We start from the raw sequence: 20,964 nt of genomic DNA on the forward strand, positions 1-20,964 counted from the left end.
ATGCTCACTGAACCTTTTCACATTCTGTCATATTAAACCCAAAAACATCATCATGCATTTTATGATGGATTTATGACAAACAAAGTAGTCTGTTATTGTGAAGTGATAGGAAAGAAAGTCATGGTTTTCAGCATCATCTACAAATAAAAACCAACAAACTATGATATGCATTTGTATTCATCCCCTCTCAGACAATACCTTCCTGAACCACCTTCCACTGCACATACTGCTGCAAGTCTTTAGAGGCATGGTTCTAAAGGCTTTACCTATCTGAATATCTAAATTTTTGGACTGAAAGTGTTGAAAGTTTTGAAGTTTTGCCAAATACTCCTAATTGAATTTACGCTTGGACTTTGAGGGGGCCATTCGAACACATGAATAAGCTTTAATCGCAATCATTCCATCTAGTCCTGGCTGTATTTTTAGGGCTTTTTTCCTTGAACCTGACAAGAAATGGCTTGAAGGTGAATCGCTGCCCTAGTCTTAAGTCTTCTGCGGCCTCCAACTAACTTTTAGATGTGTCTCTGCTTCGACACAGCTGAATCTAATAATTAGGTCATTTGAGGCACTCTGTAGAACTTAGCTGCATGGTGAGGAGGTCATTCAACACTCTCAATTAAATGGCTGAATCAGGGACATGTTTTGAATCTAAAAGGTTGCAGGACACAAGTCCTTGAGGACTGGAGTTTAAGACACCTTCAACAGGTTTCCTTCCAGGTTTGTCCCATATTTATCTCCGTCCCTCTTCCCATCAACTCTGAGAAGATTATCTGTCCCTGCTGAAAGAAAGCATCCCCACAACATGATGCTGCCACCACCATCATATGTTAAAGATGTTTTGTATTGTAATTTCTCAAGATTTTCTACATTTGAATTTGCATGTATGCCAAAGCACCTTCTTCAATGTTTACTATGCCCCCTACAGGAATGATAACAAACAGGACATCTTAAATCCAAGAATGGCTTTCTTCTTAACACAAAACGGTCTGATTTGTGGTTTGCATGACTAATAGTTGTCCTGTGGACAGATTATCTCATCTGAGCTGTGGATCTCTGCAGCTCCTCCAGAGAAACATGTGCCTTTTTGCTGCTTCTCTGTTTAATTCTCTCCTCACCTGGCCTGTCAGCTTAGGAAAATGCAAATGGATTCTATCATGGTGCCGGTCCTGCAGCGGCAAAGCATCCACCACACCATGCTACACTTTTTTGGAGACTTCTTTAAGCATCTTGTGGTCTCCTTTGAGGGTGAACTTGGATGGCTAAACGTCTACATAGTAGCAGCTTTGAAAGTCCATACCTTGTAGACTTTTCCCTTAACAGTGGAATGGCCGATATCAGATTTAAATACCTTCAAAGAGAATTTATTTTGACTAGGCGATGTATTTTCATACTCCTCTTTTCCAGGAATAAATTCCTAAACTGCCTTTTTCCTCATCAATAAAATACATTCTTCTTGTCTGTAGTGAAATCATGACATTTCTGAGAATGATTTGCTCAAAACAAATGTAAAGTAGAGATTTGTACTACAAAACTATTTCAGGCAACCTTTTTTTTTACTTTTTTGATAACTTTGCATCTCCATCAGGCTGTTTCAAGTGCATGAGTCACAACATGAGCCCAGAAGTTCCTGCTGCAGACCTCAGCTGCTTTGTTTACTGAAAAACACTTCCATGCACGAGCCAGCAGCACCAGAAATCAAACCCACAAAAAAATAAAATAAAATTGGCCTTCTTACGTCACCCAATATTTCTATTTGTATTAAATCAAAAACCAGCAGAGCTGAAAGCGGGCGAACACCCTCTGTGCTGTGGGTTAGTGCGGCGCTAATGGTGCCTTGCTTTAAAGCGGCGTGCAGCAGACTGTAGGCGAACAGCTACTGTGCTGTGAATGAAACCGACTCCATTTGTGACAATTGGGAGATGAAAGCTCCAAGTGAGCGCTAATGAGAGAAGCAGCAGGAACACCTCCTTAATACGACAACTTCCCCTCCCTTTATTGAGCAATTACTTTTAAGTAGCTTCATTGTGAATGAGGAATCCTAATCAGCGATTAAAGCTATTGGAGGGGCTGTAAGAGGTGTAATTGGTTATCGGGCCAACCAGTGTTGTTAAGCAGATGATAAGAGTGGAGCGATGGATCCAGCTGTGACACTGGCACTAATATTAGACTTTGTTTTTCATATTAGTGATGTTTATGATGACTTCCGTTACCAAATATGGATAACAGTAGGTAATTAAGTTTCCTACTTGAAATAAATGGTTTGAATGCTCCTGCAAAATTAAAAGAGCAGCTCTGATGAAAAGAAATTACAGTGACAGATTGAGAAACAAAGCTCAGCAGGCCACATAGAAATATTTTCTTTATTTCAAAGTAGTTGGGGGATTAGTTACATCTGTGGAGGAAGATTACACATTTAAGGTTAAGCATGTGTTAGCAGATTTGCATATGTACATTATAAAAGTTGTAAGTGTGTATGCAGCAGCCATCTGGCTTGTAAAGACTTAGGACAAAGCCTGGTGCAGAACATGAAGTGGCTTTTCACACAGAGTTTCCAACACTTCACAGAAAAAAGAGGCTGCAAACTGAAGAAACCTAAAATACAGGGCGAGGGTGTTTTTGGCAGCACACGGTGGAAATTAACTCCAACAACCTGAGCTTGATTTAAGGCTGAAAGCTGGAGTCACTGCCGTCTGTGAGCCTCTGCACGGTGCAACAAGGAGCCAAAAAAAGTGAGAGGTGCTGGGACTGTTGGACCAAATGTGGAGCTGAACTGTTAAAATCACAGAACCAGAGTTGAAAGAGTCCTGAGAAGGAAGGACCTGGATTTCTTTTTAGGTCTGTGAAGACATCTTATCCAAGAGGAATCCTCAGCTCTAACTGGCTGGTGGAGAGTCTCTGGTATTCAACCCATGTGGGGTCTTCAGCACCTTCAGGGTTGCTCAGTTCATACACGTATCACTGCCTGTGCCCTACAAACTACGTGAGTCTGCAGGCTCACACTGATACGGTCTGAAGAACTACAGTGCCAAACTGCAACAACTAAAAAAGGGATAGTTTTATAGGTGAGGTACTGTTCATAGAGAACTCTCTTTGCATCTTGATTTTATAGAAATCCCAGAGGCTAAAGCTAGGTAGTCCGAGAGGGCCCTACACCAAAGCAAGCCTCCACCACCTTATATTAACTACAAAGGTTAAGCCGTTCATGCACTTTAATGAATTATGAAAGGTTTGCTTTTAATGTTATTTACATAAAAACCAAATGATTATTTGACTGCAAAGAGAGGGATGGAGAGCGTGAGAATTGTTTATGGTGAGAATATCTGATATCTGATATTTTAATGGTTAGGGAGAATCACATTTACTGAATTTTACACTTCTGGACTTTTTTGTCAGGTAGTTACTGTGATTGGAAACCCTTTACATATCCCGCTCTCAGTAGGTGTTTGACACAAGACCATCACAGGTGGTGCACAGCCTCTTTCCCCCTTTTCCTGTGTAAATAATAATTGACTCCTATGTAAATAACCACTCCAATGCAATTAAACATTCATAAAGAGATGTTACATAAGCTACAGTCAGGTTTTTAAGATTACAGTTTTTTTATGAAGTTACACTGGCTAACACTTAGCTTTAGTTTCTACAACCAACTAACCTTAACTCCACTAAACAGGGATGTGATGATACATCCAGCTCAGGAGACGTCACAATACATTATATTGTTCTTCTACAAACACAGCAAAGGTTTCACCAGTCACAAACTGTGACTGTAAAAGGAATCTGCCAACAGTGTACAATAAATCAGTCCAATATGTGGACAACTCAAACCTGAACTTTTTATTCTAACGTGGTCCTAATGTCAACAAGCTCTTTAAATGTTCCTTTTTTTCTTTTTCACAAATAAAATACAGGTTCCATTAATCTCAAACTATGTTTTAAAGAATGTTGAATTATCTAGTTCAGACCGGAGATGATCGAATGCAGTCCTCTCTGGTTAAAAACCATGCAATAGCCCTTTTCTATGTGACAGAGAAGAAGCTCCAAAGCAGATACAAACCCGTTAGGCCACAAAAATGAATGTAAAACTGGTGGAGGCTTCTTTCATGTCTTTGTATCCCGGAGTTATTGACCAAGCCCAACAATTTGTGAGCAGACTCTGTCAAAACAAAAAGGCAGTTTATAAAATAGTTCCCTGCTTATTTCAAAATAAGATTCAGAAAAATATTTTAAAAGGTGTCAAGCTTAAAGCAGTTGACTTTGTAAAACAGACCTAACTAACTAGATCTTGACAATCTTGTGTGAAATGTGCAGCCCTTTCCAGACAAACTGGACAAACTCTTTTTCGTCCTTGGTGTCAGTCCACATGTTTTATCCTCGCATCCTGGAGCTAAATGAGCTGTGGCAGAGGTGGTAAGCACATTGTTTTGACATAATTATGGACCAGCTCTGTTCCATCTTCTGCTGAAAAAGAGCAGCTGAGCCCAGCTCTTGATTAGTATGATACGTATAGAAGCGTGATTTATGACTTCGTTCTGTTTACAGATGCTAAGAAGGGATATGAAGTCTCTGAAGATATACTTATTTAAAGTGTAAAATTTAGTCAAATTAGCTACCACAGGAGGAGAAACTGAGCTCAGGAGAACAAACCGATCTTTTTTACATGAAAGTTAAGAAACTAATATTGAGAGAAGGGTTCAAAGCTGCAAGCTTTCTTATCAGAGTGCCCAAACAATAAATTGCCTTCATATTCACTGAAATGTGCGGTCGGTGAGGTTTTCTAATGAGTCAAAGAGATATTCATCAAAGCTGGGAAGGAAGGCTTTGTTGTCTGTTCTTCTAAACAAGCCTGAAGGAAAGTAAATGAAGCCAGTCAAATGTCACTGCAAACAGCCACTGCTGCGCACACTCAGCTAGTTTCAGAACATGACACCTTTCAGCCTCCGCCATGACGGGAATCATCTACAGCAGAACCAGGTATTCTCTGCTTCAACTTCCCCAGGGTATTTCAGGTTTTCTAATCGGTTAAACTGGAAGGTATGTCCAGGAGCAAATGAGATGATAACTTATTTTAATTTTAAGAAATCTTTAAGGTTCTTTGTGTCAATGGTCTCAATGGATGACATTCGTCTGCTTTCTGTCATAATTTTCAAAAACTTGACTGAGAACATCCAACTTTTTAATATAAAGGACAATTTTATGTCAACTGTATGTTTGTCTACCACCAAAACAAATTCCTCATACACGTGAAACACTACTTGGCAAAAGTATTTTCTGATTTATGACCCAACTAACTGAACTCACTCACCTCATCTTTCTCACTGTTGCTTAGTATATAAATTCTGAAGTGAAATAACTGAATGTCAACATTAAAGTCACCTACTTTACTTGTCTATATAAGATCTAACATCTAGAGTCAGCAAAATATCAAGGAAGTGATGCCTGGTTTGCACCGAAGAAGGTTTCACTGTTTTAGAACAATGCAGTAGGTACTTGGCTGATACACAGTTGTGTTTTTTTTTTGGTCAGCTCTGTCCAAGTTATTGTCATAGAGTCCAATTTTGTGGTGTATTGTATTAAATCCAGTATGACAATAATGTGTTGGAAAGCTGGTTTATCAACAATCCACCGGGAAAAAAAACAATAGAGCAATTTTTCACCAGGTTTTAGCACCATCTGAGTGTTGGTCACTCTAGTGGTCTTCTTTGTCATGTGGGTCATGTTTGCTTTCATGAATCCACCACAAAGACAAGATATTTAATGTTCAAACTGATAAACGTTATTGCTTTTTTGCAAATATTCACTCACTTTGAATTTGATGCTTGAACATGTTCCAAAGAGAGAGAAAGGGGGCAACAAAAGACTGGGAAAGTTGAGGGATGCTCAACAAAACACCTGTTTGGAGCATTCTACAGGAGAAAAGGTTAACTGGAAACAGATGAGTGTCATGATTGGGCATAAATGGAGCATCCCTGAGAGGTTCAGTCGTTGACAAACAAGGATGGGGGACGTTCACCACATTGTGAAACCCTTTGTGAGCAAATAGTCCATCAGTTCAAGAAAGCTTCTCAACATACAATTGCTAGGAATTTAGGTATTTCATCATCTAAAGTCCATAAAATCAACAGATTCAGAGAATCTGGAGAAAGCTCTGCACGCATGTAGCAAGGCTGAAAACTAACATTGAATGCCTGTGACCTTTGACCCCACAGGAGGGCCTGTATTAAAAATCAACATCATTCTGTAACGGATACTACCACATGGGCTCAGGATTGCTTGTGAAAACTATTGTCAGTAAACACAGTTTGTCACTACATCTACAAGTTAAAACTCTGACATGCAACGCTAAAGGAATGTCCTGCTTATATCAGCAAGATAATGTCAAGCCACATTCTGCACGTGTTTCACCAGCAGGGCTTCGTAGTAAAGGAGTGCAGGTAATAGACTGGCCTGCCTGCAGTCCAGAGCTGTTTCCCATTGAAAATGTGTGGAGCATTATAAAACACAAAATACAACAACGCAGACATCGGACTGTTGAGCCACTGAAGTCGTTCATCAAACAAGAATGGGAAAGAATTCCACCTACAAAGCTTCAACAATTAGTTTCCTCAGTTCCCAAAGGCCTATTGAGTGTTGTTAAAAGGAAAAGTTATCTAACACAGTAGTTAAAATGCCCCTGTGCCAGCTTGCATATAGGTTAAACAGGATTTGCAAATCATTGTTGTCTGTTTTTATTTACGATTTACACAACATCCCAACTTTCATGGTATTGTAGTAATCAAGCCTTTACTGCAGAGAGACCAGAGAAGTTATTTCCTACTAGAAGACTAAGCTAAATCCTCTCAACTAAACTTCCATAATTGTGACGGAGGTTGCACGAGGGAACAATTAGTACTGTCCACCACCAAAAGGTGAACAAAGAAAAATACAGAAGATCCATGTCCTGATGATGATGTAGTTCATCCTTCAGTTGAGTGTTTGCTGGATTGATAGCAAATTGTCCTTTTGCAAGATACCTTGTTGCCAGCCAAAGAAATGTGCTTTTACCAATCACACAAATAAATGTTTCTTATTTCAATGTATCTCACTACATTTGCTGTTCATGAAAATACCTCTTAGATTCTATCGGTTGTTCCTGTCTACCAAAAAGTATAAGGTGTGGTGCTGATTTTGGGGTGTTTTGTGAATTTAACAAACTAAACCAATGGAATTTAAGAAAGTTTGCAACTGAACCTGATTTTACAGGTGTTGAAAGGCAAGATAGTAACTGGTAGGCACAGCATTCACTGAATGGCTCCTCTACTCAGTCCTAAATGAAACTATAGATTCATACAGCTGATATTACAATATAGGGCTCGGGGATAATAGGGCTGCTCATTCTTGAACATGCTGAGGTGGAAATGTTTGTCAGCTGACATTCAGGTGTAGAGGGATGGGCTCTCCTCAGTTTAAGGGTTTACAAAGAACTCATTCAGTTAGAAAATCCACAGTAAACTCAATCAGCTGAAATTATTGTCAGACATTTTTTAAATACAACTCCGGGAAAAAAATGTATTTAGCTGGAAAACCCAAGGCCAGTTTAGTCTTTCACAGCTTCATAAAATAACCCAATTGTAAGCCCAGTTTCTGAATTCTTCCTTAGCATCTCAACTTCCTTTCATTATACAGACAAAAGTGAAGATGATCAAGCAGGATGTGAGGAGAAATATATCACAATACCAGAGGCTAGTGACAAGAAGTGAAACATTTCATTCATGCAATATCAGATCTCAGACTAAAGTCTTGAAGTTGCACTACGAAGACCAAAATACCAATTTTATTAAAATAGTAATATGAATAAAAGAAAACAATCACAATTCAAGATTTACACATGCTTTGCACAAGCTGCAGAATTAACACAACAAGAAGTTGAGGTACAGTCTGCTGTGCTCTACTTAGAGAAAAGTTGCCTTTGTATGAGCCGAGAGCATGAGCCTGTGGTATCCACAGGGAGACTGATCTACTCAATGGTGTATTTCCTGTAAATTCTCCTGGTGACACCCATGAGGGACTCTGACATAACAACCGGTAGTCAGTTTGCCTCTGGCCAGTCAAGCAGGGAGGAATAAAAACAGCTTATGCACATGTTTGAACTGCTCTTAGCAAACAATTAGCAACTTCTGTTGAAACTCGCTGTTCAAGTTGCTCTTTTTTCCCCCCAAACTAAAAACAGCACTTGTCGGATGTTTAACTTTCACTCTGATTAGCCCCCAAAAAGCTTAGTGCCCTTGATGATCAGCAACCAGACATTATGAAACTGTACTGGGAGTTACAAATTAGTCAGTAATTAAACAAGTGGGTTTTGGGCTTTTTTTTCCAAGTGATGTTATCTGCACACAAGTACATTCTGATCATGCGATGTGACATCTTGAGTGTGGCTGCTGAAAAATTATAGATTTTTAAGAATGTTTAACACTAATTGATCAGACCATGAATATTTTTACTTTTGTTTCAGACAGTCAAAAAGAGGATTCTGAAGAGATTTGTGTTTAAAATGAATAAAAACTGAAAGAATTTTCAAAGTGTTGAATAAAATATGAGCACAAAAACAAGCAATCTGAACGGTGAACACATGACTAAGGGTGAAACTTAAAAGCAATCAGATTAGGCAGAAAGTGAATTTCTGCTGTTTTGAGTGCCTGATTTTGCCCTCGACATTAAGTTTTACAGCACCACACAAATCTCGTCACCATCACACATGATCCATGCTGGCAGCTGCTTTGAAATCTGGTAACACAGGTTCAATTTTCTTTAAGTTTAGAAAAATGTATGTAAAGAAGGCCCGTTATAGTACAATATGAACTTTCAACCTTTTAATATTAAGAGATTTAGTCTTTAGGCCACAATCAAATCTGGCAACATGAAGGGTAAAGCTGATTTCAAACTTTGATCATGTATTTAAAAAAAAAAAAAAAACATCCTTATTGAAACTGTTATGTGTGCTATGTGTTACACAGGGGCGGAGGTTGGCGTTTGCAACTGGCCAAATGCAGGTCAGTTTATGAAGGCGGGGAAATCGGGTCAACCCACAAAGGACCGCGTGCAGAACAGTGTTCACATTCCCCAACCAGATGGGCTCAGAAATAACCAAACCTTCTCAGGAGGAGCCAACGAATGAAACCTTAAGTTAAAGCACTGGGTTTTTTTAAACAAGGAGTGGTAAAGAACTTAGTTGAGCGAGTGGTTAATTTTTAATGAGGCCAACCAGAAAAGGGTATCGTTCCCAGTGTTAGAAGCAGATCACCTCCTCGTCAGATGATTTGAAGTACTTTTCTATCCATGTCTACTAAATGGAAAAGATGGAAAAGGATTTATTTATTTTTATCATGCTGGAGGTGGCACTTTATACATATAATTCATACTTTAAAATCCAAATCTTAGCTTAAATTTTACTTTGTGGCATGCTATAAATGTGAAATTTTTGTTTTAGAAGTCAGGCTACCCAAACAGGGATTAGACTTAAAATTAATTAAGCACATTTTATTAAAATCTTTGAAAAATAATGAATTAACTGATATTTAACAATGGATTTTGTCATTTTTTTATGAATATCTCCATAATTCATCAAAATACTTAACTACCAAGAGAAATACACTGATACCTACTGGCTAAGTACATAAGTACAAACTGGTTTGTTTGGGGAAGTATTGGGTATGAATGGGGAATAGGATGTAGAAGAATAACGGACCCAGAGGTGTCAGCAGCATCAGTATGTTTAAGTACCCATGTATTGTGCATTACTACATTTCTTTTATAATATAGTTACAGTTAGGAAAATAATTATCACAACATTTAATTATTTGATTTATTTTGTTTCTGTTGGTTTTTGCATCCAAGAAATATTCTACAAATGTATGTCTAGGCTGCCATGGATTATCTTTAGCATTAAATTGAAAGTAAATTGTAATTATGACAGCCCATCTTCTCAAGTTATTTTTAAACTGATAAAATGTCTGTATTGCTCAGTTTTGATGTTGCTGCAAGGACCACAAGCTGCTCTACAGAGAATGAAAAAACATCATTACTGACCTTCACATATGTCTTCCAGTATATAGGATAAACCTAAACACTGACATGTGATCCCATTTAAGACATTTTAAGTAAAGGGTCACTGTCTGAGACTTCATGCGCTCCTGCTGGGCTTTAATCAGAACAAATATGTCCCTTAAATAAAATCTATGTGAGGCCTAACCTTGCTCTTTCTGAGCCACCCCGCCTGCGCAGGCTTCTTTGTCCCCACAATAAACATGGCTTCTGATTGCTCATTCCAGCCCCACTGCTGGCCCCTGCTAGACAAAAGAGACATTGAGCCACTGCACCAAATTGACTTGCCCCTATTTTTTATGTTAATCCCCAAATTTTTTTTTATCAGACAGTTCCCCACATTGACATAAAAGAATTAACAAAAAAAAAAAGAGACCCCGATAATCTGTTCATAAAATGTCTTATCCTTCGACCAGAAAGTCTGCAGACGGTTTTAGCGCTCCAGTTTGCATGTTCAAAATGTTGATAGTAATCTACATCATACGTGTCATTATTAAATACTCATGTTTTAACATAAGATGAATGCAGATTTTAGGGGACGCATCACCCAAAAACCAAATTAGATCGAAGCAATGAAGAAATGCAATGCATTCACCCAAGCTGCACACACTCAGCTGACATGGCATCCAACAATCAAGTCCTGCGAATTGTATTATTGCTCAGTTCAAAAGTAAAAACTAATAGTTATCTACCATTATATTTCTGACTTCTTTAAACAAAATAAATCAATCCATTTATTGTCTACACCCGCTTACCTTCTTGTTGCAAGGCAACATTGCTACCAACTGCCCCACTGTGCAGCCCCATTCATTAATCCTCCAAGTACTCCATGTAGAAAGGCTGCAAAGCAGTGCTGATACACAAAGGATTTTCAACAATTATTACAGCAACCCATGCATGCTGTTCTTCAAGTGCAAAATTTTATGAAAGCAAGAAATACTTCCAGATATATTTTGTTTTATTTTCAAAATTGTCTTACTGCAGCCAAACAACTATAATAAAAAACTTTTTTTTTTTTAAATCAAGAAATCAAAGGAAACAAGGATGGGATAATTTTCTAGTCTATGGATCAGAAAACAAACTGTTCAGATTTGATGCAGAAATATAACAACAAAATATTTACTTCTGATGTGTTATTTTAAACTTCTTCTGTTTTTATAGTACAAAATATATCTTTGCCCTCATGTTAAGCACCTTGTATCACATTGCTTGTTTCCCCCTGTTCAGTGTTGGGCGAACCTGAAAAAGCAGCCATCTAAGAACAATTTTCACAAAGCCAACATCTGCTGTACAAGATCTGAACTCAAACCACAAACCCCCACTGACAGCCGTGTTTTCAGCCTCACAGTGTGATCACTACACGCCGAATTTCATAACCGTTTCCCCTGTTTTGGAAATCTAGGGCTCTCAGGGGGGCTTGAGGGTAGACATTTAGATAAGGCTCGTGTTACAACACATCATCTAGACAGGAAGGGGGAAGACACACGGCTGTGCACCATCATCTCTATGCCAGGGCCCAACGTTAGAACATCGTGGACGCTGCAGGGTTCATGACAAATTTACCAAAGTCTTATTTAAATAAAACATTTTTGATATAATTTGCATAAATGTCCCCAATGTTGTTCCTCTTTGAGTGAAAATTCTCACTTGTTACTGACCATGTAAAAGTGACCTTTTAAAATAGAATCAAACACGTTTTACCATCTTTAATTGGCTCTCTTGAAGTAAACACCAAGATCTTTTCACTTTTTTAAGAGACGTCAATTATCATCTCTTATATTGCTGGCCTTTTTCAAAGGACTAATATTCAATTACCCTATGCACGCAGTTGCTATAAAAAAAATAAAAAAAAAACTCTTGCCAGTTTTACAATACAAAGAACAAACCTATTAACTTAAGATTTTAACCTGCACTAAAACACCCACGCATACATGAACTGGCTAGGTGCAATTATTGTATTGAAATGAAGACATGTCTTGTTTGTTGTTTTTTTTAAATAAACCATTGTGTCTCCGGGGACATAAAAAAAGCGCACAACATAAGGCTTCCTGAACTCACACATGACTGCAAACCACAGCACTTGCACTGTTTATTCAGTATTATTCATGCAGGAACTCCACCTCCTCCTTCCCACATCTAAAATGTCAATACTGTAATCTGCTCAGAGTCCCTCATTCTCACAAGTGTTCTTAAATTAACACCTCTAACAGAAACGCAATCCAGGGCTGATCAGTACAAAGGAGTTAACTGTGCAAAACTCCCTGTGCTATAAAGGTCAGAGCACCATTATTGGTCGATGCTGTGAGCTTCCTGCTCTCTCCTTGCATTCAGCCTAACCACCCGCGATTCAATTATAACAGATGAAGAAAAAAGAAAAAGCTAAAAAGCATGCATGTTCCAGTGAAGTGTAATTAAAACCTAAAGAATGGGTGATCACTGTTTTAGTAGCAGAAAATGCTCTAAAATAAGTGATGCGACTCAGCACCTTTTAAATCTGGGCACCATGTAAAACTTTTCTTACCCCTTGAACTTTTTGCTGTTTTGTCATGTTAGGACCACAAACTTCCATCTATTTTATTGGGATTTTTATGTGGATTTGAGGGAAAACATGAAAATTTGGTTCTAATAAAATCTGAAAAGTGTGGCCTGCATTTCTGTACCTCCCCACTCTGAAACCCTTAAACAAAATACAGGTCCTTCTCAAAATATTAGCATATTGTGATAAAGTTAATTATTTTCCATAATGTAATGATGAAAATTTAACATTCATATATTTTAGATTCATTGCACACTAACTGAAATATTTCAGGTCTTTTATTGTCTTAATACGGATTATTTTGGCATACAGCTCATGAAAACCCAAAATTCCTATCTCACAAAATTAGCATATCATTAAAAGGGTCTCTAAACGAGCTATGAACCTAATCATCTGAATCAACGAGTTAACTCTAAACACCTGCAAAAGATTCCTGAGGCCTTTAAAACTCCCAGCCTGGTTCATCACTCAAAACCCCAATCATGGGTAAGACTGCCGACCTGACTGCTGTCCAGAAGGCCACTATTGACACCCTCAAGCAAGAGGGTAAGACACAGAAAGACATTTCTGAACGAATAGGCTGTTCCCAGAGTGCTGTATCAAGGCACCTCAATGGGAAGTCTGTGGGAAGGAAAAAGTGTGGCAGAAAACGCTGCACAACGAGAAGAGGTGACCGGACCCTGAGGAAGATTGTGGAGAAGGGCCGATTCTAGACCTTGGGGGACCTGCGGAAGCAGTGGACTGAGTCTGGAGTAGAAACATCCAGAGCCACCGTGCACAGGCGTGTGCAGGAAATGGGCTACAGGTGCTGCATTCCCCAGGTCAAGCCACTTTTGAACCAGAAACAGCGGCAGAAGCGCCTGACCTGGGCTACAGAGAAGCAGCACTGGACTGTTGCTCAGTGGTCCAAAGTACTTTTTTCGGATGAAAGCAAATTCTGCATGTCATTCGGAAATCAAGATGCCAGAGTCTGGAGGAAGACTGGGGAGAAGGAAATGCCAAAATGCCAGAAGTCCAGTGTCAAGTACCCACAGTCAGTGATGGTCTGGGGTGCCGTGTCAGCTGCTGGTGTTGGTCCACTGTGTTTTATCAAGGGCAGGGTCAATGCAGCTAGCTATCAGGAGATTTTGGAGCACTTCATGCTTCCATCTGCTGAAAAGCTTTATGGAGATGAAGATTTCATTTTTCAGCACGACCTGGCACCTGCTCACAGTGCCAAAACCACAGATAAATGGTTTACTGACCATGGTATCACTGTGCTCAATTGGCCTGCCAACTCTCCTGACCTGAACCCCATAGAGAATCTGTGGGATATTGTGAAGAGAACGTTGAGAGACTCAAGACCCAACACTCTGGATGAGCTAAAGGCCGCTATCGAAGCATCCTGGGCCTCCATAAGACCTCAGCAGTGCCACAGGCTGATTGCCTCCATGCCACGCCGCATTGAAGCAGTCATTTCTGCAAAAGGATTCCCGACCAAGTATTGAGTGCATAGCTGTACATGATTATTTGAAGGTTGACGTTTTTTGTATTAAAAACACTTTTCTTTTATTGGTCGAATGAAATATGCTAATTTTGTGAGATAGGAATTTTGGGTTTTCATGAGCTGTATGCCACAATCATCCGTATTAAGACAATAAAAGACCTGAAATATTTCAGTTAGTGTGCAATGAATCTAAAATATATGAATGTTAAATTTTCATCATGACATTATGGAAAATAATGAACTTTATCACAATATGCTAATATTTTGAGAAGGACCTGTACAGTGCAATCAATTGCCAGAAACAGTAAACAGTCCATCTGTGTGTAATTTAACATGAAGACCAGAGGCCTATGTTCACTTCTGTTCCGCGCTGGGACCACCGCTGCTAGCTAGCCTTGTAGCTGGCTAGTTAGGCTTTTTCGAATAGTGTTGTAGTTTTGTTGTGTATGTGTGTGATGTCGTTTGATAGACTCCTGTTTTATTTCGTGTAAGAGCGTCGGTGAACAGAAGCGGTCCACTGTTTGCTTTAAAGCGCTCAAACAGGGATAGTGTGTTTAGATAGCTAACCTCCAAACCTAACTTTGAGGAAGGGGGTCGTTTCACCATGACACTTATTTTCATGTTGACGTTCAGTCAACCTGCTCGGGTTTATTTAACTCAAAAGGGCATTTAGTTGTCAGGCGTTACTCTCACGCACACCATCAAGAAGAGGAGTTTATTTTAAATTTTATATTTGGAAAAAAATAATTGATGGCTTCCTCCTCTGGCAACGACGGCGAAGGATTAGTATGTGTGAGGAGGTGTGTCTTCCCGACTTTAAACCACTGAAAGTAATTGTTGCGCTTTCTCCTCTCTTTTTGGCAGCGCTTGAGAGCGTCGGTTTCGCATCGTACATAACGGAGGTGAAGGACATCCTGCAGGAGTGCAAAACTGTAGCTCTGAAGAGGATGAAGGCCAGCTCCCGGCTGGAGAACCTGGGCATCCCAGAAGAGGTTTCTTGTGAAAACAACATCTTTCATCTTCATATCTTTTTAGTGACTGGTGTGAGCCTGCTTGTTGCTGCAGATCTTCTCAAATCTGGGTTGAGACTGACACTCAAAGTTTGTTTTCAATGTCCAGCTTTGATCTGTATTTTGTCTTGATTGAGGCCACAGCAGAAAAACCTATCTCACAAAGGCAGGATGTGGCAAAAGGGAGAAGTGTGGCCAGGGCTCTCTTACCTAGCAGTGGATAATCTTTCTCCACTCCAATCCAAATTGCAGCCAGTGTCTTTGACTGAAACTGTAGCCGCATTGTTGAATTAGAGGTGACATCAATGAACTGTTCCTCCTCTGATGTGCTGACGTTTGTAGGTAGTTTTTCACTGAAAGGATGACGGATCCAGTCATATTCTTTGGAAAGCTGCACCAGGAAATATCTCAGGAAATGTTTCTGAAGGGCAGAGATGTGTGCTTGCATGCATGAGATCACTGTGTTCTGCAGCTTGTTGTCTCAAATGAATTATTTCAAGATATGATTCGTCATATTTTCTAACATTTGGCTTGAAGAAAGTTGTTTTGGAAGCAAATTTGGTGATTCCTTATCTTCTTTTTACAGTTCTGTGGGAACCCCGCCAGAAACCTGTCCATTATGCTAGCAGTGTCCAAGCATTCTGTTTTTCAGTTATTTATACTGCACCCCCCCTGCAATGGCGCTGATCCCCCCTAGGGGGCATGCCCCCCACTTTGGGAACCTCTGCGCTAGAGGCTGCAGGAGACTGGAGGTTAGGGAACAACAAACCTACACCTACAGCTAGGGCTGGGTTCAGACCAGGCATCTGAACCTAGCTTAGGGCTGATGTCCTGCAACCTTTAGATATTTCTGGCCCGCTACACCTGAATCAAATGGCTAAATTACCTCCTCAGCACACAGTCAAGTTCACACACCTGGTAATAAGCTATACATTGGATTCAGGTGTGTTGAAGCAGACTAGAGTTGCCCACTCCTGGTTTAGGCTATTCTCTGTGTTGGTGGCAAAGACAGCTCTATAAAGTACTGACTAAAGAAGGCTGAATACAAATGAACACCCCCTTTCTCAGACTTTATTTGAAAAAAAAAAAAAAACTGAATATCACATATCCTTTATGAATACTTTAGCAAGGCACTCCAAGTTTATTTATATATTCATTTTTTTCCATTTTGAGCTCAGATGCTCAGAGTTTTGAAGAGGGTTTAAAAAGCTTTAGCTAAATCTCCTCAAGGTCTACATGCAACAATAGGTTTAGTCAGACTAAAATAACTAATGGAGGACTTCTTTAAATACAAATACCAAACGGTCTGTTGATGACAGACATTTAGGAAATGGGGAACTCAACGAAGTGCAAAGGACAAAAGATGCATAGTCCATCAGAGAAGTTTTTCTTCAGAATAAGGCATTTGTGACAAAATTTTCCATCTCAACATTACAAGCTAAGCTAGAAAAAGAAAGAGGAGGAATGCAGGCAAGCAACTGCAGTCTGATTATAGGAATCTATAAATCATTAGCTTGACATAAACTCCTTTCGGTATTCTTTGTGTTGTTACCTGCAGGATCAGACTGGCTGGATTCTCCCATCTGTTTGAAAGGGTTGAACTTGGGTTTGGGTGCGACCACGGGGGCAAATTTCTTGGGGGATTGCTGCTGAGAGATGGAGATGCTGGCACTTCCCAAAGACGGAGTAGTCTCCATCCTGGCAGCTATCTGTCCTGTCTGGTCATTTGGTGGGTTCCACATGGCTCTGAGATGGAAAAGCACAAATTATGAAATTATATCACTAAATATATTAAACACCAAAAATAAATTAGTGAAGTAAAATCGCTCTGGGGTGTGGAAGTGGAAGTAAGAAATTATTTTTGTACGCAATTTAGATACCCCCCCCAATACTATTGCGCAAGATTCAAAGCAACTGGCAGACTTATGGTGTAAAAGAGGAAAGCAAAGGAAATACACAGAGTTCTCTTGATATGTAACAATGTGTCCCTTCTGATAAAAAAAAAACCTAAGCAGAGAGGAAATCCCTTTGAACCCTGACTGTGATCCTCGTCTCTGCTCGCAACCTCACTCTCAATGCCTACACACCATCAACAAATCAAAAGTGTGATATGCGAGACAAAGAGCTGTAAAAACAAAGTATTTTAAAAACAGAAAGACTATTGAAAAATGATGTAATGCATATGTAACCAAAACATTTTTAAGTGCTGATAGTTGTCAAAAAGGAGATAGGATTAGTGTTGGGAAAATACAGATCATTCTGATATATATATATATATATATATATATATATATATATATATATAAAGCATGAAGGAATATGAATTCAATTATCACAGCATATTATTATTCTGTATTGTTTCTAAATATTTGTGCAAAGTAATAAAATCCGTGATCAAAAGTGCCAATGTGCACCTTTAACTAAACTTTTACAAACACCCTCACTTTATTTTACATGTACATCCGGTATACTACAGTTACAGTAGAGATCATCAGAAATTAATACAACCTGCAGAGGCTGAGGACACAAACATCCAGTATTTCACCAGAACCTTCTGAAATCACTTGAAATATTTGAACTATTTATGTGCCGTGCTCTCTCCCATTCTTGTTTTTGTTTGTTGTTCTGATGTTTCTTGCTCTTTATTATCCTCACTCTGTCTGATGCAGGGTTTGCATTCTTTCTCAGGAGCACAGCAGACAAGCCCACGCACAATCATCCTTTAATACCTGCTCAAATCCCCCTGCTCCCCCTGCCTTCTCAGTGGTTCTTAGTTATGATTTCTTTCCTTCTGCTCTTCATGCACACAATTCAGATGAGCACTGGTGTGTTACACCCACCTGTCCTTTCAAGTCAAATTCTGTAATTTCTCAACAGAATGATGACAAACAGAAGAAAACATGGATTAAAGCATAGGGTGGGGGCTTGGAGGGAGAGGGTGTCAGGGGGTCTTAGACTGTAAGTCTGTAACAACCACAAAGAAAAATGCCTAGTGTATGCAATAAGTCAGGACTCTCATTCAGGTTTGTAATTGGCTGACCAAAATAAGGCTGATTTTCAAAACTGATTGGCCGCAATCTGTGACCATCAGCGTTGAAACTCCAAAACCCATCCTTCTTGTGATCAGTACGAATGTCAAACCCAAGGTCTATCAAGTTGCACCTTCAGGGTTACCTTTGGTCTCTGTGCTACCTCTCTGATTAATGCCCCCCTTGCCCGGTCTGAGAGTTTTGGTGGGCAGCCCTCTCTTGGCAGGTTTGTTCTGGTACCAGGTGCTTTCTATTTGAAGATGATGGATTTTATGGTGCTCCGGGAGAACATCAAAGATTTGGATATTTCTTAGAACCCCACCCTGACTTGTACGTCTCAACAACTTTGTCCCGGAGTGGTTTGGAGAGCTTCTTGGTCTTCATGATGTGATGCCTCTTGCTTAGTGGTATTGTAGCCTCTGGGGCCTTTCAGAAAACATGTGTTTATACTGAGAGAAAAAATAAATACATTTAAAATGCAAAACCTTCTTTCTATAAATATGCTCTATCCAGAACTCCTCTAGTGACAGTTTTATCTTTACCTAGCTCAAATTGTGTAAAAAAAACTCCTATTAAGCACATTTTGCTATCCCATTATTAATCGATTTATCAAACAAAATAGTAGACAGATTAATCAATTAGTAAAATAATCATTAGTTGCAGCCCTATATATATATATACAGGGATTGGACAATGAACCTGAAACACCTGGTTTTAGACCACAATAATTTATTAGTATGGTGTAGGGCCTCCTTTTGCGTCCAATACAGCATCAATTCGTCTTGGGAATGACATATACAAGTCCTGCACAGTGGTCAGAGGGATTTTAAACCATTCTTCTTGCAGGATAGTGGCCAGGTCACTACGTGATACTGGTGGAGGAAAACGTTTCCTGACTCGCTCCTCCAAAACACCCCAAAGTGGCTCAATAATATTTAGATCTGGTGACTGTGCAGGCCATGGGAGATGTTCAACTTCACTTTCATGCTCATCAAACCAATCTTTCACCAGTCTTGCTGTGTGTATTGGTGCATTGTCATCCTGATACACGGTACCGCCTTCAGGATACAATGTTTGAACCATTGGATGCACATGGTCCTCAAGAATGGTTCGGTAGTCCTTGGCAGTGACGCGCCCATCTAGCACAAGTATGGGCCAAGGGAATGCCATGATATGGCAGCCCAAACCATCACTGATCCATCCCCATGCTTCACTCTGGGCATGCAACAGTCTAGGTGGTACGCTTCTTTGGGGCTTCTCCACACCGTAACTCTCCCGAATGTGGGAAAAACAGTAAAGGTGGACTCATCAGAGAACAATACATGTTTCACATTGTCCACAGCCCTAGATTTGCACTCCTTGCACCATTGAAACCGACGTTTGGCATTGGCATGATTGACCAAAGGTTTGGCTATAGCAGCCCGGTCGTGTATATTGACCCTGTGGAGCTCCCGACGGACAGTTCTGGTGGAAACAGGAGAGTTGAGGTGCACATTTAATTCTGCCGTGATTTGGGCAGCTGTGGTTTTATGTTTTTTGGATACAATCCGGGTTAGCACCCGAACATCCCTTTCACACAGCTTCCTCTTGCGTCCACAGTTAATCCTGTTGGTTGTGGTTCGTCCTTCTTGGTGGTATGCTGACATTACCCTGGATACCGTGGCTCTTGATACATCACAAAGACTTGCTGTCTTGGTCACAGATGTGCCAGCAAGACATGCAGCAACAATTTGTCCTCTTTTGAACTCTGGTATGTCACCCATAATGTTGTGTGCATTTAAATATTTTGAGCAAAACTGTGTTCTTACCCTGCTAATTGAACCTTCACACTCTGCTCTTACTGGTGCAATGTGCAGTCAATGAAGACTGGCTACCAGGCTGGTCCAATTTAGCCATGAAACCTCCCACACTAAAATGACAGGTGTTTCAGTTTCATTGTTCAACCCCTGTATGTATATATATATATATATATATATATATATATATATATATAAATATATATATATAATGTGTGTGTGTGTGTATATTTTCGTTTGTTTTTCTGATTATGTATGATGCTCATTCCATTTTGTTTATTTAAACTGAAAGGTGTTCTACATTACTATCAAGCTGGAATATTCGTCTTGTGCCAATCCAGAGAGTAGATTATCATCTTGTCCAATACCTTTTGTTCTCATGAAGGCACATATTATGAAATGCCCATGTCAGTGTTTCACGGTCGGAACTGTGCATTCAATGTGGTAATTTAGGCCCAATTCAAATCTAAATTACTAGACATCATCTAAGCTGACAATGTTGACCTTGGTTTCTTGAAACCAAAGGATATTCCAAGTATTCTTTAGGCCTCATTGTTCTGCCAAAAAGTTGAATCCTACAGTTTCTTGCTGAAGAGTAAGCACAGCTTTGCTTATATATAGTAGAAGCTACACACAGACAATAGTAAAGCATGTTATTTTACATTGTTTGGACTTTTACAGATAGCTTTGATGCCAATACAAGATGACTTTGATGCCAATACAAGATGACTTTGATGCCAATACAAGATGACTTTCTTGTATTTGAAAGGCCAACTGAAACAGTTTTCCTCTGAAGGGTTTATTACATTCTATAGTCAACAGAGATGAGCGATACCGTGATCCATGGTGGTAATTTGGTGACATTTATTGAGGCATAAAAAAGCTCAATCCAGATATCTCCCAATATCTCACGCTGATTTACGCCTAAATGGAAGCACTCCTCATTGGTAAACTGCTGTCACACTGTCTCCTATCTTATCATGTATGCTGGTGTACTGATAATAATGCATGTTATGTGGATCTAAGTGAA

At 39.6% G+C, this 20,964-nt stretch overlaps 1 protein-coding gene across 6 annotated transcripts in view; it reads right to left on the reverse strand.

The window, feature by feature from the left end:
- The window catches only part of LOC124874026 (LIM domain containing preferred translocation partner in lipoma), a 211,976-nt gene that overhangs the window by 128,185 nt on the left and 62,827 nt on the right, over nucleotides 1-20,964 (reverse strand). For all 6 annotated transcript variants that reach the window (XM_047375169.1, XM_047375165.1, XM_047375166.1 and 3 more), the window contains one exon: nucleotides 16,662-16,855. In XM_047375169.1, the coding sequence (XP_047231125.1) occupies nucleotides 16,662-16,851 (190 nt within the window). In that variant the 5' untranslated portion in view covers nucleotides 16,852-16,855. The remainder of the gene's footprint in view (nucleotides 1-16,661; nucleotides 16,856-20,964) is intronic.

This window comes from Girardinichthys multiradiatus, chromosome 9, assembly GCF_021462225.1.
Source record: "Girardinichthys multiradiatus isolate DD_20200921_A chromosome 9, DD_fGirMul_XY1, whole genome shotgun sequence".
In the NCBI taxonomy this organism is placed as follows: Eukaryota; Metazoa; Chordata; class Actinopteri; order Cyprinodontiformes; family Goodeidae; genus Girardinichthys; species Girardinichthys multiradiatus.